The sequence below is a fragment of the Neoarthrinium moseri genome (genome assembly GCF_022829205.1).
Source record: "Neoarthrinium moseri strain CBS 164.80 chromosome Unknown scaffold48_Wmoseri_CBS_16480, whole genome shotgun sequence".
Classification (NCBI taxonomy): domain Eukaryota; kingdom Fungi; phylum Ascomycota; class Sordariomycetes; order Amphisphaeriales; family Apiosporaceae; genus Neoarthrinium; species Neoarthrinium moseri.
Genome location: NW_026055162.1, coordinates 78,707 through 93,691, shown reverse-complemented (window position 1 = coordinate 93,691; position 14,985 = coordinate 78,707). Strand labels below are relative to the sequence as shown.

Genomic DNA, 14,985 nt, shown 5'->3' with positions numbered 1-14,985 from the left:
TTGGAGCTAGGCAAACACCGGCCAGCGGCAAGTTGCCCGGCAAGCGCCGCGGGCGAGACTTCTAGATTTCTGGTCACAATACCAAATGGAATAAAGCGCTTGTGGGTCATGTGTGGAAGGGCATCGCTGAGGAATTCAAGACGAACAGGATATGTATTCTCGTGGTATGCAATGCGGACAGGTTGCATGTCATCAGGATAAGCAGGGGTCTGGGCTTCCGGGGGGGCCTGCGATGCCCACGTTCAGTCTACCAGGGCTATTCTTGGAGGATCTTCAGTGGGAGCGCCGTCCGCTAGCTGGGCACTACGGTGAGGCTGAGCCCTGCCAATTCAGGGGTGCGGTCAAGCGTCATTGTTCTTGGCTCGTAAAGACAAGGACTTAGGAAAAAATATCACCGCGTTCGTGTCGCTGTTTTAAGAAGGACAATTGACTCGACTGCCTTTGTCTCTCGCTCACATCCCGCCCTCAGCATTTGTCTCTCGTCAGCCCGACCATCACCACCCGCTCCACCGCGACCGGCCACCGCCCACGGCAGCCCAGCTCACACAAGACACTCGTTTTCTCGACTCCCACACTACCCGGCCTCGAACCGCAAACTCTCTTTTCACAATGGCAGAGCAGGGTCTTTTCTCGTCGGAGCTCATCAGCCCCTCCGTCGCCTCGGCTCTCCCCGAAGGCTACACGGTCCGCGCGCTTCGCCAGTCCGACTACAGCGCCGGCTTCCTCGACTGCCTGCGCGTTCTGACCACCGTGGGCGAGATCACCGAGGCGCAATTCGCCGCGCGCTATGAGGAGATGAAGAAGAAGGATGACATCTACTATATCCTCGTCATTGAGGATGCCAGCAGCGGCAAGCCCGTTGTCGTGGGCACCGGCGCCCTGATTGTCGAGCACAAATTGTAAGCCAAGCATCTCCTAGTGCCGTGTTCTCTCGGCCTCGTGCGCGCGCGAAGGCCCGAGGGGATACAACTTTGTGCTTTATCTGGTTGAGGGGGACCGAATTGAGCTAACCACTTTCTTCTCTGGCAGCATTCACGCCCTGGGCAAAGTTGGTCACATTGAGGATATTGCAGTTGCCAAGGACCAGCAGGGCAAGAAGCTGGGCCTGCGCCTGATCCAGGCTCTGGACTTCATCGCCGAGAAGGTCGGCTGCTACAAGACCATCCTCGACTGCAGCGAGGCCAACGAGGGATTCTACGTCAAGTGTGGCTTCCGGAGAGCCGGCCTGCAGATGGCCCACTACCACGAGGGCGAGAAGAGTAAGACCCAATGATGCGCCTGCACCGTGTCTGGCATCTCCGTCAAGGAGAACGCCGGGGACGCCGCAGCTTGGCTTCCCTTCGGCTGATACCTGGCGCTCCATAGAACTGAAGCTATGACTCCGGCCGCGATGGCCGGTTGTGCGGTCGCATTGGACCGCCTCACGACTGATGAAAAAGGGATAGATGGAAGAAATAGCTAGAAAGCCACCTGGCGCCAGAGCAAAAGGCGGCACTAATGACGTTAAGTAGGGCGGAGAGAATCTTGAGAGCAAAGCACGCCGTTTCACATGTGAAAGAAGCTTCATCCTCTGGCACGTTTAGAGGCGCCTGGCATCTCGTGACCTGCGAAACCCAAAATTCCTGACGGCTGCGCAAGCAGCACTCTATTCGCGAGCCCGTTCGCTGACACATGCCCGTGCGGCCTCTTCCGTGGGCTGCGGTACTGGCGTGCGTAGTAGCCGATTAGAGCAGTACACGATACGCATCCGGCCAAGACCACATGCCTATCCAACGATCCGAAAGTCAAATGCGAAGGTCCCCCCTGTGCCGAGACGACAGTATCTTGCCATCACATACTTAAACACCAAATCCTCCTTCGATTCCCTGGCCTGAATCAAGATCCAGGACTGAGCAGCCACGCCATTTCCAGAACTCATCCGTACTATTGTTCCATGTGCGCCCCATACGGACTCCCCCGGATATCCCCATTTTAGAGTTCCCCGTCAGCACCCAGATCACGCCTCCAGCCAGCCTGACAGCCAGCCCCCTTATATAGAAGAAAGACCTGCGTTTCTTTCTTTACGAAGATGGGTGCTCAATCCGACAAGCAGTTCCGCAATTTGTTGATCCGAACGAACATCGCTCTCTTCCAACGACAGTAAGTAGAGCTCCGCCAAGCCCAGCTTATATTCCCCATCTCTCCATCTTGCCCGATATTGGGGCAGCGAAATTGGAATCCCAAATGTGGGTTTTTTGCTTTTTGCGGCTAGGACCTCGCAGCCCATAGGAACTGCACGTGTCGATTAATTAGTAAATCGTGTCGCGTGACGTCCTCGACCTGCGGGCGGGCGCCGCCGCACTTACAAGATCATTGCTTATACGGACCTCGCTTACATGTCCATACAGGATCCGCGAGCAGAGCAACTGGTACAACACCCCACGTGTGGTTATCCGCAAGCGTTCTGGAAAGGTGTTCCTCTCGCGCCAGGGGAACCGCAAGAAGCACGTCCAGATCGAACTCTTGACCTCCGACTTCGACTCCGACTTCGAGGTCATCGACGTCTAGGACGCCGTCATCCGCCATGCCGCACTCGGTCGCAAACGAAGCCCCCGCCAAAAAGGCCATGCCTCGGAACTGGATCATGGGCCCCGAGGCCTTCAACCGGCGGATGCCGCACCACGAAGGCATCCGGGCGCTCTGGGAGACCAAGTGGAAGTTCCCCTGCACGAGGTCGCTGTATCCGTTCCACGACGGCGCGTACGAGGACTTTGAGCCCGTGTTCGAGTTCCTCATGCGCAATAACATCAACGACGGCACCTCTGTCGAGTACACCAGTGCCTTCTTCCCCGTCGCCGAGTCGCTCTCCAAGAGGGGCGACGAGGCCATGGTAAAGGGGGACAAGGAGACCGCCAGTGCGTTGTACCTCCGAGCCGCCTGCGTGCTGCGCATCGCGCGGTTTCCTTACATTACATCGTTCCCCGAGATCAGCTGTCCAGAGAAATGGAAGGCATGGGAATTTCAAAAGGAGGTCTACATGAGGGCGGGCCGGTCCTGGAAGTCGCCTGTCACTGAGGTCTCAATTCCACACACGCACAGAAAAGGGGCTGACCGGAACTCAATTCCCGTGTACGTCCGCGTCCCGGAGGGCATGGCAGAGGGCCAAAAGTGCCCGGCAGTGCTCTTAATCACAGGGCTGGACGGCTACAGGCCTGACAACACAGTCCGGTGCAACGAGTTCCTGTCCCGGGGCTGGGCGGCCGTGGTGGCCGAGATCCCGGGGACGGCGGACTGCCCGGCAGACCCGGCGGACCCGGACAGCCCGGACCGGCTGTGGGACAGCGTCTTCGGGTGGATGGCGGCAGATGGGCGCTTCGACATGTCGCACGTGCTCGCCTGGGGGCTGAGCGCGGGCGGCTACTACGCCATCCGCATCGCGCACACGCACAAGGACCGGCTCCGGGGCGCCATTGCTCAGGGCGCCGGCTGCCACCACTTCTACGACCGCGAGTGGATGGACAAGGCCGACGGCCACGAGTACCCGTTCCAGCTGTCACCCGCGTTCGCCATGAAGCACGGGTATGCGAGCGTGCGCGAGTACAAGGAGGGTGTGCAGAAGAAGTTCTCCCTGCTGGAGACGGGCGTCATCCAGAAGCCCTCGTGTAGGCTTCTGCTGATCAACGTGAGTATAGCACATGACCCCCCTCTTTCCTTCCTTGCAGAAACCAATTGGAGCTGACTGTCTCATCCCAGGGCACCCTCGACGGCCTCATGCCGATCGAAGACTCGATGATGCTATTTGAGTACGGCTCGCCGAAGGAGGCGAGGTTCTTCTCAAACGCATTGCACATGGGCTACCCCCTGGCGAACGACTCTGTGTACCCCTGGATGGAATCTGTCATGCGCGTTTGACTTTCAAACAAGACCTCAAAGAAAAGTTGTGTAGTTATCAAGAGAAACGTTCAAGCGCTCGTGATTCATGTAATTAACTTGGTAATCCTACTGCGAATACAATTGGCGCCTGCTGCAACCCCAACAGTATCTGAGATGTCATGCCCACACATCCCACTCTCTCCACCTCCCTACCGGCCCATCCAGCCGCCGTCGACCACCAACGTGTGCCCGGTGACGTAGGCGCTGGCCCTGCTGGCGAGGAAGACGACGCTGCCCTTGAAGTCGTCGGGGGCGCCCCAGCGGCCGGCGGGGATGCGCTCGCTGATGCTGGCGAGGCGCTTGGGGTCGTTGAGCAGCGCCGTGTTCATCTCGGTCTCGATGTACCCGGGCGCGATGCAGTTGACCGTGATGCCCTTGTCGGACCACTGGTTGGCCATGCTCTTGGCCAGCTGGCCCACGGCGCCCTTGGACGCCGCGTACGCCGGCACGTTCAGCCCGCCCTGGAACGTCAGCAGCGACGCGAAGTTGATGATGCTGCCCCGCCGCCCCGTCGCTGCCGACGGCTCTAGTGAGAGCATGTGCGCACCCACGTCGCGGCACAACGTGAAGACTGAGTTGAGGTTCACTTGAATAACCTGCGCGTTACAACTGTCAGTCTGCCAGTTCTAAGGGGAAGATGCGAGGGGTAGTATGCCCAAAGCGCAAAAGTGTATACCTTGTTGAAGTCGTCGTCTGGGAATACCTCGCACGCGTGTCGGATCTGAATACCGGCGCAGTTGATCAGGATCCGGATCTGGTGGCCGTCGGCCAGAACCTTGGGCACAAGCTTCTGCACATCCTCCGCCGAGCTCAGATCTGCCGTGTAGATGGTGGCTTTGCGACCTAGCGCCTCAATTGCCTTTTGTGTCTCTGTTGCGGTCGTATTTCTCTGCGAAAGACACAGCTCGTTAGCTTTGTGAGCTCCCTCAAGAGTTCCCGTGCAAGAAGCTATCGTACCTGGACAAGCAGAATATCAGCCCCGGCCTCGGCGAGCGCAATTGCGACTGCTGCGCCGATTCCACGGGTGCCGCCTGTGACGAGGGCAGTCTCGCCTTGCAGTGAGAATAAACCGGACATGATGAGGGTATATAATACGGTTGGCACGTTTTTGAAAAAGAAATAGGGTATCAAGTAGAAGATGTGGTTTCCAGAACTACAGAATTTTGCAAAGTCTTAGAGGGCAGCGAGAGATTAAACTCGACGAGCTTCGGCGTCCTGCATGCAAAGATGCAAATGACTTCATCCGGCATCCGGCTTTCGGGGCATTGGGACGCCAGCACTAAGTCAAGGATAGCGGCTCCCCAGTTTGTCCAGGGTTCTATATTCTTTATTTTTTTCGGCGCCATTGGCCTCTCAAATTCCAGAAGCCCCAGATGATCTCCAGGAACCGGGCCATAGACTGCTCACATGTACGCTATTCTGAAGCCAACTCTGTAGCTTTGCGGTTTAAGCCGTTGCTTACCCCACGAGTCGAGGTACTCCCCCCACCGATGTGGGTTGAGGGGCACATCGGAAAAGGCAATTTTCGCCGAATCGTGCTATTGCCCCGCGAAAAGCCACAGCGCTGGGCGCGAGTCGCGACTTATGCGAAAGATCTCTTAATAGTGTGAAAGGTGATTCAGTACGTTCTCCTTTCGTGATATATTTCCATAGGGTATCAAGTTGTGTAAGTGTTGATCACGTAAACAAGATTCAGGACTATTAGTTGAATCTCTCAGCACTCATTTGTTTAAGAGACAGACTCAATCTTAAAGAGTATGCAAACTACCTATAAGGATGGCTATTATCGGACCGCATTATCCGATCGCCTTACTCCAGCCGGAAGTGTTGGAATACCTGTAACAAATGCTCTGTCTGCTATAGGCTGCCTTACTTAGCCCTACCAAGCATTTCCCCGGAAAGATCGTCTCACAGAGAAGCACTGCCGTCTCGGCATAATCGCACCTTCAGCAGTTTGCGCAACGTGGGGTGAAATCGGAGAAATTTGGGGTAACTCGCCAGAAACGTCGCTTTTGGCCGAGTATACCAACCCCCACCACCCCGCCTCAGCGCCCGGGGTGCAAATACTTGGAGCAGAGCTCGACTCCACACGCCCGCAGCAACGGTGCTACATCTTTGCAGCGACAGGGTGCAAGCATCGTCATAATTCCCAGCGCCTGGCTTCCTCGGGGTACATATCGGAGCCCTCGCCGGTGCGGGACGGACAGCAGCTTAGGGAGGAGCTCATTTGAAAGTTCAGCACGGAAGAATCTTTTACTCTTAATAAATGCCACCGGCAAAGGAAACTCCCCTTTCTCAATCTTATTATTCCACCGAAAACTCGTGATACCTGAGACTGCCTCATCATCATCGCGTCGAGCATCTCTTGTGCACAGTATTACCGATTGTCTGCTTCACATAGAAGCATAGTAAATACCCCTCCCCAGCTCAATTTACAGCTCGCGCCTGCAAGATGTGTGGCTGCGACGTCAGAGCGTCCGTACTCCACGGAGCCAAGGACCTCAGGGTTGTGAGTAGAACGCAGTATTATAAGCTATGAGGCTTGAAGACTTACACCGTTTGCGCCAGCAAAACCGCGATCTCCCAGCCCCAGAACCGGCCGAGGTCCAAGTCGCCGTCAAGGCCACTGGGCTCTGCGGCTCCGACCTCCACTACTTCAGCCATTACCGCAACGGCGACATCCTGGTGCGGGAACCCATGACCCTCGGGCACGAGTCCGCGGGTGTCGTGACGGCCGTCGGCGCCGAGGTGAGCACGCTCAGGGTCGGCGACCGCGTGGCCCTCGAGGTCGGCCTGCCCTGTGAGCAGTGCGGGCTCTGCAAGGAGGGCAGGTACAACATCTGCAAGGGCATGAAGTTCCGCAGCTCGGCCAAGGCCTTCCCGCACTTCCAGGGCACGCTGCAGGATCGCATCAATCACCCGGCCAAGTGGGTGCACAAGTGCGTATAGAATGACCCCCACCCTGAAAGAGTCTAGCACTGACTGCCCGGCCCAGGCTACCCGAAAACGTCTCCTTAGAGTATGGCGCCCTCGTCGAGCCGCTTTCCGTCGCGATGCACGCGCGAGACCGGGCGAACCTGAAGCCCGGTGCCACAGTGCTCATCCTGGGCGCCGGCGCAGTGGGCCTGCTGTGCGCGGCGGCCGCCAAGGTCTCGGGAGCCAAGTCGGTGGTGATCGCAGATATCCAGGAGGACCGCGTAAACTTTGCGGTACAGAACGGATTCGCAGATGCCGCCGTCGTAGTACCCATGGCAAGGCCGGAAACGATCGAGGATAAGCTGGCGTATGCGAAGGACTTGGCAGCCAAGATTGGGGCCACAGAAGTCAAGGGAGAGGCGATAGGGGAGGTGTCTGTCACGTTCGAGTGTACTGGTGTGGAGTCGTGTATGCAGACCGCCATCTACGTAAGTAAAAAAAAAAAACTCTCGCAACCGGCAAGTACCAAGTCAGCTAACGTGTTGCAGTCGACACAAGCAGGCGGCAAAGTCATGATCATCGGCATGGGTAACCCCATCCAGACCCTTCCCCTCTCGGCCGCGGCGCTCCGTGAAGTCGATCTCGTCGGTGTCTTCAGATATGCGAACACGTACCCAGAAGTTATCAACATGCTAGCAAGCAAGAACGCAGCGCTACCAGATGTCGGCAAGTTGATAACGCAAAGATATAATGGATTTGATGAGATTCCAGAAGCATTCAAGATGGCCGGCCAGGTCAAGGATGACAAGGGTAACTTAGTGTTGAAGGTCATGGTTGGTATGTAAAAAGTCAGTTTAGCGGGATTGGAGTAAGTGGGAGTTCACTTCAGGGGAGACTTCAATCAACCTGCTGGTTGGTGATCGAGACTCCGGACAATCTTCAGAAATTCAAAATTGTAGATGAATAGTACAATACTGTGATTTTGACAAGGAAAGATGAAATGGCTATGCTCTCCTGATATATCAGATTCGAGAGCACTGAGTTTCTGGGTCGTTGAAGAGACTTAAAGGAACTCTACAAGGTACCAGGCACAGATCCCAGAAAATGACACCGTAAGGCTGAGATTGATGAGTCAATAGATATGCAGATATAGAACCTTGATGTCCACTCAGAAGAATATGCTACATGATATCCCTGAAATTCTCTTATCGTAATGATAGAACACTGGTAGTATCAGCATTCTGGTAACCCAACAATCGAATCCTTACGTCCATACAGTCCGCCAGCCGTCCCCTCTTCTGAACCGCTCGCTCTTCATATTTTTCTACAAAATGTCACCAAACCTGCGAATCTGGGCGTACGAGATCTGTCACACAGCACGGCCGCTCACAGGTGCCTTGGGTGGATTTTGCAATGTTTCGACGCAACTTCTGATCGATTCTGACGATTACCACGTTGAAAGCTACGTCTAGCACGCCACGATAACAGAACCAGCAATGTCTTCCACACCAGCATCCAGTATCTTCACGCTGCCCAGGGAGAGTACGCTACCCATGTGATCAAAGTTGGTGGCGAGCTGTGGGTGAATGGATCACGGACAACAAATCCCACTGGCAACGGGCTTGGTAGAGACCTGAGTAAGGGCAGTTACTCGGCCTTGTCGGAGACGGTGGAATGGTACGGATCGGAGTACGATGAAATCGTGATGCGTTGGGCGAAGAACACGACCGATGCGTCCCCAGACTATGGTGCCGAAAACCAAGCCCGGCTTCTGAACATCTCGAGGAATTACGACCCTGGGCGAGTCTTCCAGATGTTACTTCCTGGCGGCTTCAAGAATGGGCTACGAACATGACGAGTATTGACGAAATCAATTGGTATTTGGCGGCGTTGACTGAGTGATTCAGGGATGTCAAGAACGTCGTTGCTACTGTCTGCGTTCTCATCAGCTGGTATTCTCTTGTCAGGCTCCCGGAAGCTTACAATGTTTTGCCAAGCCCTTGACGCCATCACATTTAGATGGGTTCGGTTCAAGATCCGCCGAGTGGCTCCTTCACCCCACCAGCCCACCAAGCTTTCGTTCAGAATTTCCACAAACGGCAGCGCACTTGATCGAGTGGGAATTCCATTGCCTCCTCGCGGCAAACCGCCCAAAGCCGTCTTGGATGACGGAACAGGCCAATCCTAGCCACGGGCGACCGAGTGCCTGAGCCCTGACCCGCGTTGCTAATCTGTAGAGTACAACCCCGCGATGGTCCCACCCTCTCCCCCAAGGCAAGCCGCCATGCGCGTGTATCTCGCCGCCATTACACGCATGACAAGGGCTCCAGTGAACTAGCTGGCCTCATGGACATGGAATTTCATCCCGCTAGTGGGGACAATCGCCAACTGTTGCAGATTATCCGGGGCGACTCACGTCTCTGACGTGACACCTTGAGGACTGGGGTTCCGCGGTATTTTGCCTGATGTATATAAATACTCCGTTTCGCTGGCACACAGCCATGGGGCTCGTCCCGAAATCCAAAGCATAGATACCCATTTGACTTATTTGTTGTGTTATTTTCTTCAATCACTCAAGAAAGGCAGCATATTAGACAAGCAGAGACTCGCAATCATGGCTCCTACCTCGTTCAAGCTCAACACAGGCGCAGAGATCCCCGCCGTCGGTTTCGGTATGCTGCCCCGCACTCCCACCATCGTGACTTTCACCCCACCTTGTGTGTGTTAATGGGCTCTTCGTTACGCCTGGGTGGAAGTCGGCGGTGTTGGTATTGGATCCCAAATTGCTAATAACAGAACCAGGCACCTGGCAGGCACCTCCCGGACAGGTCGCCAAGGCAGTTGAGATCGCTCTCAAGTCCGGATACAAGCTTATCGACGCGGCGTACTGCTATGCGAACGAAGACGAAGTCGGCCAGGGTTTGAAGGCGGCCTTCGATTCGGGCATCAAGCGAGAAGACATTTTCGTTGTCACCAAGCTCTGGAACACATACTCGACCCGAGCCGAGGTTGGCCTTAGCAAGTCATTGAAGTCCCTCGGTCTTGACTATGTCGACCTCTTCCTAGTCCACTGGGCCGTTGGAATGAACCCCAACGGTACAAGACCCGACGGTGGCGATGCGGACCGGTTCCCCCTCCTTTCCAACGGCGAGCGTGATATCCTCTGGGACCACGACCACGTACAGACGTGGAAGGATATGGAGGCTTTGGTGAAGACCGGAAAGACAAAGGCAATTGGTGTATGCAACTACAGCAAGGTCTACATCGAGAACCTGCTGAAGCACGCCTCCATCGTGCCCGCAGTGAACCAGATTGAGAACTCGCCAGCGCTCCCCCAGCAGGAGGTCGTCGATGTCTGCAAGGCAAACGATATTCACATCATGGCCTACAGCCCGCTGGGCAGCACAGGCGGCCCCTTGATGAAGAGTAAGCCGGTCATTGAGCTGGCCGAGAAGAAGGGCGTTAGCGCTGGAACCATCCTTCTGAGCTATCACGGTAAGGCTTCATGTTCAATGATCTCGCGATGCCTGGTTTGCTAACGATCGTAAACACAGTCGCAAGAGGCAGCACAGTGCTGGCTAAGTCGGTTACCGAGTCGCGCATTAAGGAGAACTTGAAGATTGTCGACCTGACTGCCGATGACCTGAAGGTATTGAGCACAGTCCCCGAGGTACTTACCAAGGAGGGTGCACCATTGAGATACGTCTACCCGCCATTCGGTATCAATTTCGGATTCCCAGACAAGCAGGAGGGAAAGACGCTGAAGAACGGTGCTTGAATTGCACTAAAACTAAGAATGTAAATGAAGCAACTGCCCCAAAGAGCACATACTTGCGCTACGTCACAACGGCCAGGATCAGCAAGGTGCTTCGCAACACCTTGCACATTGCTAGAGTTTTGCGCTCGAAGTGCATCTGGCTATATAAATGAGCCAGGGTGGGTGGCCTAAAAACGACCTATCAAAATAGATTCAATAGAGTAGAATTGCCTGGCACGCTACCTGGACCTTGAATCACTCTTGTGCAAAAACTCGACATGAGAAATCGTTGGTTGTGAGGGAGTTTGTGAGAGACTCAGCACTTGCTCAGGTACCATTTTCTGCGTCATGTCTAGTGCAACTTTATTGATCCGCCTATTTGCTGTGCCTCCTTCGTGTCTGCCGGGCGCTGGCCCTCTTGTTGACAAAAGCGACATTGAATTTTCTCATCCCCAGTGGTTCTTGCCACTCTATGATCAGTGTCACATGTTTAGATGATGGCAAGAATCAGAATCTTCATGATTCCTCTCGCCAGACCGTTGAAAACACACTTTGGATGCCTGCAGCCATTCGACGTGGGCATCGTTGGTACGTTGTTGGATGTGGCCATGCATGCATGCAAAGGTGGGCATGGCACAAATCATTGGATGTCGCCATATGCAATGCTGGCTCGGGCTATGCGGGGCTCTGTACTCGCAAGGCAGGATCCACGATCTGCCTCCCAGCTCGACTACATCTCGGAGCAATACCTCTGAGTTGTTCTGAGCCGAAGTATCACTGCAGATGATCATTGTATATTGACGTCTGCCTACAAGGGTCTTCTCTGGTGAGCCTTGATGATGGATCCAGGCACAGCGATCGGACTCGCAGGAACCGCATACAGGCTGGTGGTCGCTGCGATTGACTTTGTCGACGATGCGAAACAAGTCCACGGCAAGGGTGGAACAGATGTCAACAGAGATCTAGATGCTGTTGCCAAGGCAATTCAGAGCGCCTCAACCAGTCTTGAGGCCCAGCTAGCAGCGGCTGTCGGTGGAAAGGACGATGAGGAAGAGAACCGGACCCAGCTGGACCCTGAAGATGAAGTGAGTTGATTGACTATGGTTGTGAGCGAAGACGGAACCCAGTATTCCATCAGTCTTGCGGTTCTGTTACTGAGACTAACAACTCCTTCAAGGCGCTTCGAGATCTTGCTGTTAAGGCTTCAGAGATCGGCAAAGAACTTGAACTGGAACTTCAAAAGGTTTTAGTCCAGGACAAATCCATGTTCAAGACCTTCAGAACCGTCATCAGAGGAATGTGGGCGGCCGACGACATTAAAAAGATACAATTTCGCCTCAGTAAAATCCAAGACCAGTTGAACTCCCGGATCCTGGTTGAAATCAAGAGAAAAGTTGATCATTCGGAGAATGAGTATCATGAGGAGACGTTCAAGGCATTGGAAAGAGTCGCCAGGCATCAATCTGAGTCTCATAAGGACAACCAAGTCATGATAGGGTCGCTGGCCCGCATCGAAGAGATGCAAGCGAACCAGAGCCAAGAGATGCAAAGAATCATGCAAGAGATGCGTGAGGTATCAATACCGTCTAGCCCCATGCCATATGTTCAGGCACATCCTGTCATGGACGATGTTGCTGCCAAGAGGAAAGCAGTGGAGGCCATACTAAGCTCACTGTGGTACTCAAGTATGCACGACCGTGAAGAGGGCATTTCGGAGGCCCACAGGAAAACGATGGACTGGATATTCCAAGACCCTAAAGAAACATCGAAGCCATGGGATAGCTTCATTGGCTTTCTCCGAGGTGACGATGATGTCTACTGGATTACTGGAAAGCCTGGCAGCGGCAAAAGCACAGTCATGAAGTATATTCAACAAGATCCCAGGACGAATGAGAATCTAGCCGTGTGGGCATCAGGACGAGAGATAATACCCGCTTCGTTTTACTTTTTCTACAACGGTGCTGATATGCAGAAGACCGAACTGGGCCTGCTGATGTCACTCTTGCGTACTGTTCTGCGGCAGCATCCCGAGCTCATTCCATCGGCCTTTGGAGACAAGTTCACAGCTGCGTATAGAGGATTTGATATCTTGAGTACACCCGTATCAGTCTACGAAGCTAGGAAAGCTTTGAAGGATTTGATACGGGCAAATGGCGGCACTTGTTTCTTCTTCAGCATCGATGGACTAGATGAGTTCGACCCAGAAATATCTTCGTCGGATGTTTCGAGCCTCCTTGACTTGACAGATATTCTCCGGAAGTTCACCAACGTGAAATTACTGCTGTCTAGTCGCCCTCTAACAGCATTTGAGCAGAAGTTTTCGAAGGGTCTAAGCCTCCGGATGCATGAACTTACGAGAGAAGACATTCGCCTCTTCGTGCATGAACGACTCATGGAGCACCAAAGAATGCAATACTTATTTTCGGAAGATGAGGGCAACAGCACGCACTTTGTTGATTCAATCGTTGAAAACTCGTCTGGGGTTTTCTTGTGGGTTCGGCTAGTTGTTTCTTCGTTGCTTGAAGGCTTGTCAAACTACGACAACCTTGACGAACTTCGAAGCAGGGTCGAAGAACTTCCCACAGACCTCCACGATTTATATCGGGTCATGTTATCAAGGGTTGACCCCAAATACCGCAAACAGAGCGCAAAGCTTTTGCGATTGACGTTTACCTGCGTTGGGGGTGGGGCAGAACTCAGCGCGTTAGGTCTCTGGTTCGCTAGCCAAGACGCTGAACTTGTCTCCAGAACGCCATTATTGCCAATTGATGATGTGCAGCTGAAAAATCACGTCCAAGAGATAGATAGAAGGCTGAAAAACTGCTGCCGCGGTCTCATTGAACTGACGCCCTTTGAGAGCAACAATAACCATATTTCAAGCCTTACAAAGGAGCCCAGGGGCGACATATACGACGCTTCAGACAAACATTTGAGTCTTAAGGTCGCCTGGATCCATCGCTCTGTTTTCGAATTCCTCAGCAAACCCGACGTGGAGAATGAATTCTTCAATACGTCTACGCTTTCGAGAATCCAAGCTAGACTGTGCCTTTTGAGGAGTGCTCTCCTCGTCCTGAAGACTTGCAGGCTCAATCAGAAAACGGAATGGTCGGTATTTTTGAAGCTCGCATATAATGTTGGGATTACAGCGTTCGAAAAAGAGGTTGACGACGGCCATGCAGAACCACAACTCATATTAATGCTTGACGAGGTCATGTCACAACATCTACTCAAAGCCAAAAAATTGACCAGCGCTTCAGCTTCCGACCTGCCATGGACCAAATATCCCAACGCCCATTGGTCCTTGGGGTACGACCTAGCATCGAAAAATCTTGATCGCCGAGAAATAATTGACCACGACAAAAATTTCGTGGCTTTTGCGGCAACCTGTGGGTTGACAAAATTCCTGAAATTCCAGGCTGAGCAAGATGTCAATGCTTTGGAAAAAAGGGGACTGCCTCTCCTTGGATATGCTCTGTGCCATCGTTGGCCCTGGAATACTGGGCCAGGACCAGGTTACATGTTTAACGTTACCAAGTATCTAGTAGAACACGGAGGCAACACCAACGAGATTTTCAAAGGGGAGCGGTTCGTCAGATTACTCGATTCGAAGATGATGCGTTTTAGTTATGTGGGGTTGCAGAAGATACTCAACGGCGCAGGTTGGATTCCCCATCTAGCGAACGTCAAGACAATGGAGCTGCTCATACCTTTTGGTGTTGAAGTAAATGCCCGCCTAGTCTTCGAAGAGGAGAAGAACTCCAACGATGGTTCGGACAAGCCGTACCTGCTGAGATCCGAGTTCACTCTGCTCGAAGGCGTGGATCGTGGCCTGGCCACATACAGCGAGCCCGGCGTGGCTGAGTCCTTGAAGAAGCTCGGTCACGTCGATCTGGAACTATTGTGGACTGTCAGAGAAATGTTGGTGGAGCGTGGGGCCGTTGCGCAGACGTGGATCATAGGAAGATTCGACAAAGATGGCAACCGCCTGCCCGATGCTGATGGGGAAGAAGAAAAAAGTGCCGCCGAGGCCGGCTCTACTACAGCCCCTGTTTTGAAAGACAGGAACGAAGAGGCAGATAATGACAACAAGGAGGCTGGTTCAGAGTCGATTTCTGTAGCAAACGGTGGGGAGACCGAGCCTCCTAAGACCGTTGTCCAGACCGAATCCGAATACCTGCCGCAAAAAGACGGGGCAATGGCAAAAGAAGCAGGGACATTTGAAGCAGCTGCCCCGGCTTTACAAGCTGGTGATGCTCTCCGTGCCAAACCAAGAGCGTCCAGATTTGGGGAGAAGATGGGCGCATTAAGAAGATCTCTGTTCGGCCAGCGGAAGAACAAGATGTCGAGTAGAGCCAGATAAGCCAGCATTTGAGGAGTGCATGATGCCGTATACATTTCAA

The 14,985-nt window shown here is 53.8% G+C and overlaps 7 protein-coding genes across 7 annotated transcripts; 6 read left to right on the top strand and 1 right to left on the bottom strand.

The window, feature by feature from the left end:
* Positions 1-609: 609 nt before the first annotated feature.
* JN550_009936 (uncharacterized protein) lies at positions 610-1,273 on the top strand (the record flags this gene model as incomplete). Its single annotated transcript, XM_049322061.1, has 2 exons — positions 610-899; positions 1,030-1,273. 2 exons carry the CDS (start codon positions 610-612, stop codon positions 1,271-1,273), a joined length of 534 nt encoding a protein of 177 aa, XP_049168054.1.
* Positions 1,274-2,068: 795 nt separating this feature from the next.
* JN550_009935 (uncharacterized protein) lies at positions 2,069-2,547 on the top strand (the record flags this gene model as incomplete). The annotated part of the gene is made up of 2 exons (XM_049322060.1): positions 2,069-2,139; positions 2,388-2,547. The coding sequence occupies 2 exons, from the start codon at positions 2,069-2,071 to the stop codon at positions 2,545-2,547; spliced, it is 231 nt and encodes a 76-aa protein (XP_049168053.1).
* Positions 2,548-2,563: 16 nt separating this feature from the next.
* On the top strand, positions 2,564-3,891 carry JN550_009934 (uncharacterized protein; the record flags this gene model as incomplete). The annotated part of the gene is made up of 2 exons (XM_049322059.1): positions 2,564-3,661; positions 3,733-3,891. The coding sequence occupies 2 exons, from the start codon at positions 2,564-2,566 to the stop codon at positions 3,889-3,891; spliced, it is 1,257 nt and encodes a 418-aa protein (XP_049168052.1).
* Positions 3,892-4,061: 170 nt separating this feature from the next.
* Positions 4,062-4,989, bottom strand: JN550_009933 (uncharacterized protein; the record flags this gene model as incomplete). Its single annotated transcript, XM_049322058.1, has 3 exons — positions 4,062-4,508; positions 4,589-4,801; positions 4,870-4,989. 3 exons carry the CDS (start codon positions 4,987-4,989, stop codon positions 4,062-4,064), a joined length of 780 nt encoding a protein of 259 aa, XP_049168051.1.
* Positions 4,990-6,364: 1,375 nt separating this feature from the next.
* On the top strand, positions 6,365-8,683 carry JN550_009932 (uncharacterized protein; the record flags this gene model as incomplete). Its single annotated transcript, XM_049322057.1, has 5 exons — positions 6,365-6,421; positions 6,481-6,851; positions 6,908-7,316; positions 7,377-7,665; positions 8,301-8,683. 5 exons carry the CDS (start codon positions 6,365-6,367, stop codon positions 8,681-8,683), a joined length of 1,509 nt encoding a protein of 502 aa, XP_049168050.1.
* A 759-nt stretch (positions 8,684-9,442) lies between these two features.
* Positions 9,443-10,606, top strand: JN550_009931 (uncharacterized protein; the record flags this gene model as incomplete). The annotated part of the gene is made up of 3 exons (XM_049322056.1): positions 9,443-9,545; positions 9,631-10,323; positions 10,383-10,606. The coding sequence occupies 3 exons, from the start codon at positions 9,443-9,445 to the stop codon at positions 10,604-10,606; spliced, it is 1,020 nt and encodes a 339-aa protein (XP_049168049.1).
* Positions 10,607-11,424: 818 nt separating this feature from the next.
* Positions 11,425-14,945, top strand: JN550_009930 (uncharacterized protein; the record flags this gene model as incomplete). The annotated part of the gene is made up of 2 exons (XM_049322055.1): positions 11,425-11,670; positions 11,763-14,945. The coding sequence occupies 2 exons, from the start codon at positions 11,425-11,427 to the stop codon at positions 14,943-14,945; spliced, it is 3,429 nt and encodes a 1,142-aa protein (XP_049168048.1).
* Between the last annotated feature and the right edge of the window lie 40 nt (positions 14,946-14,985).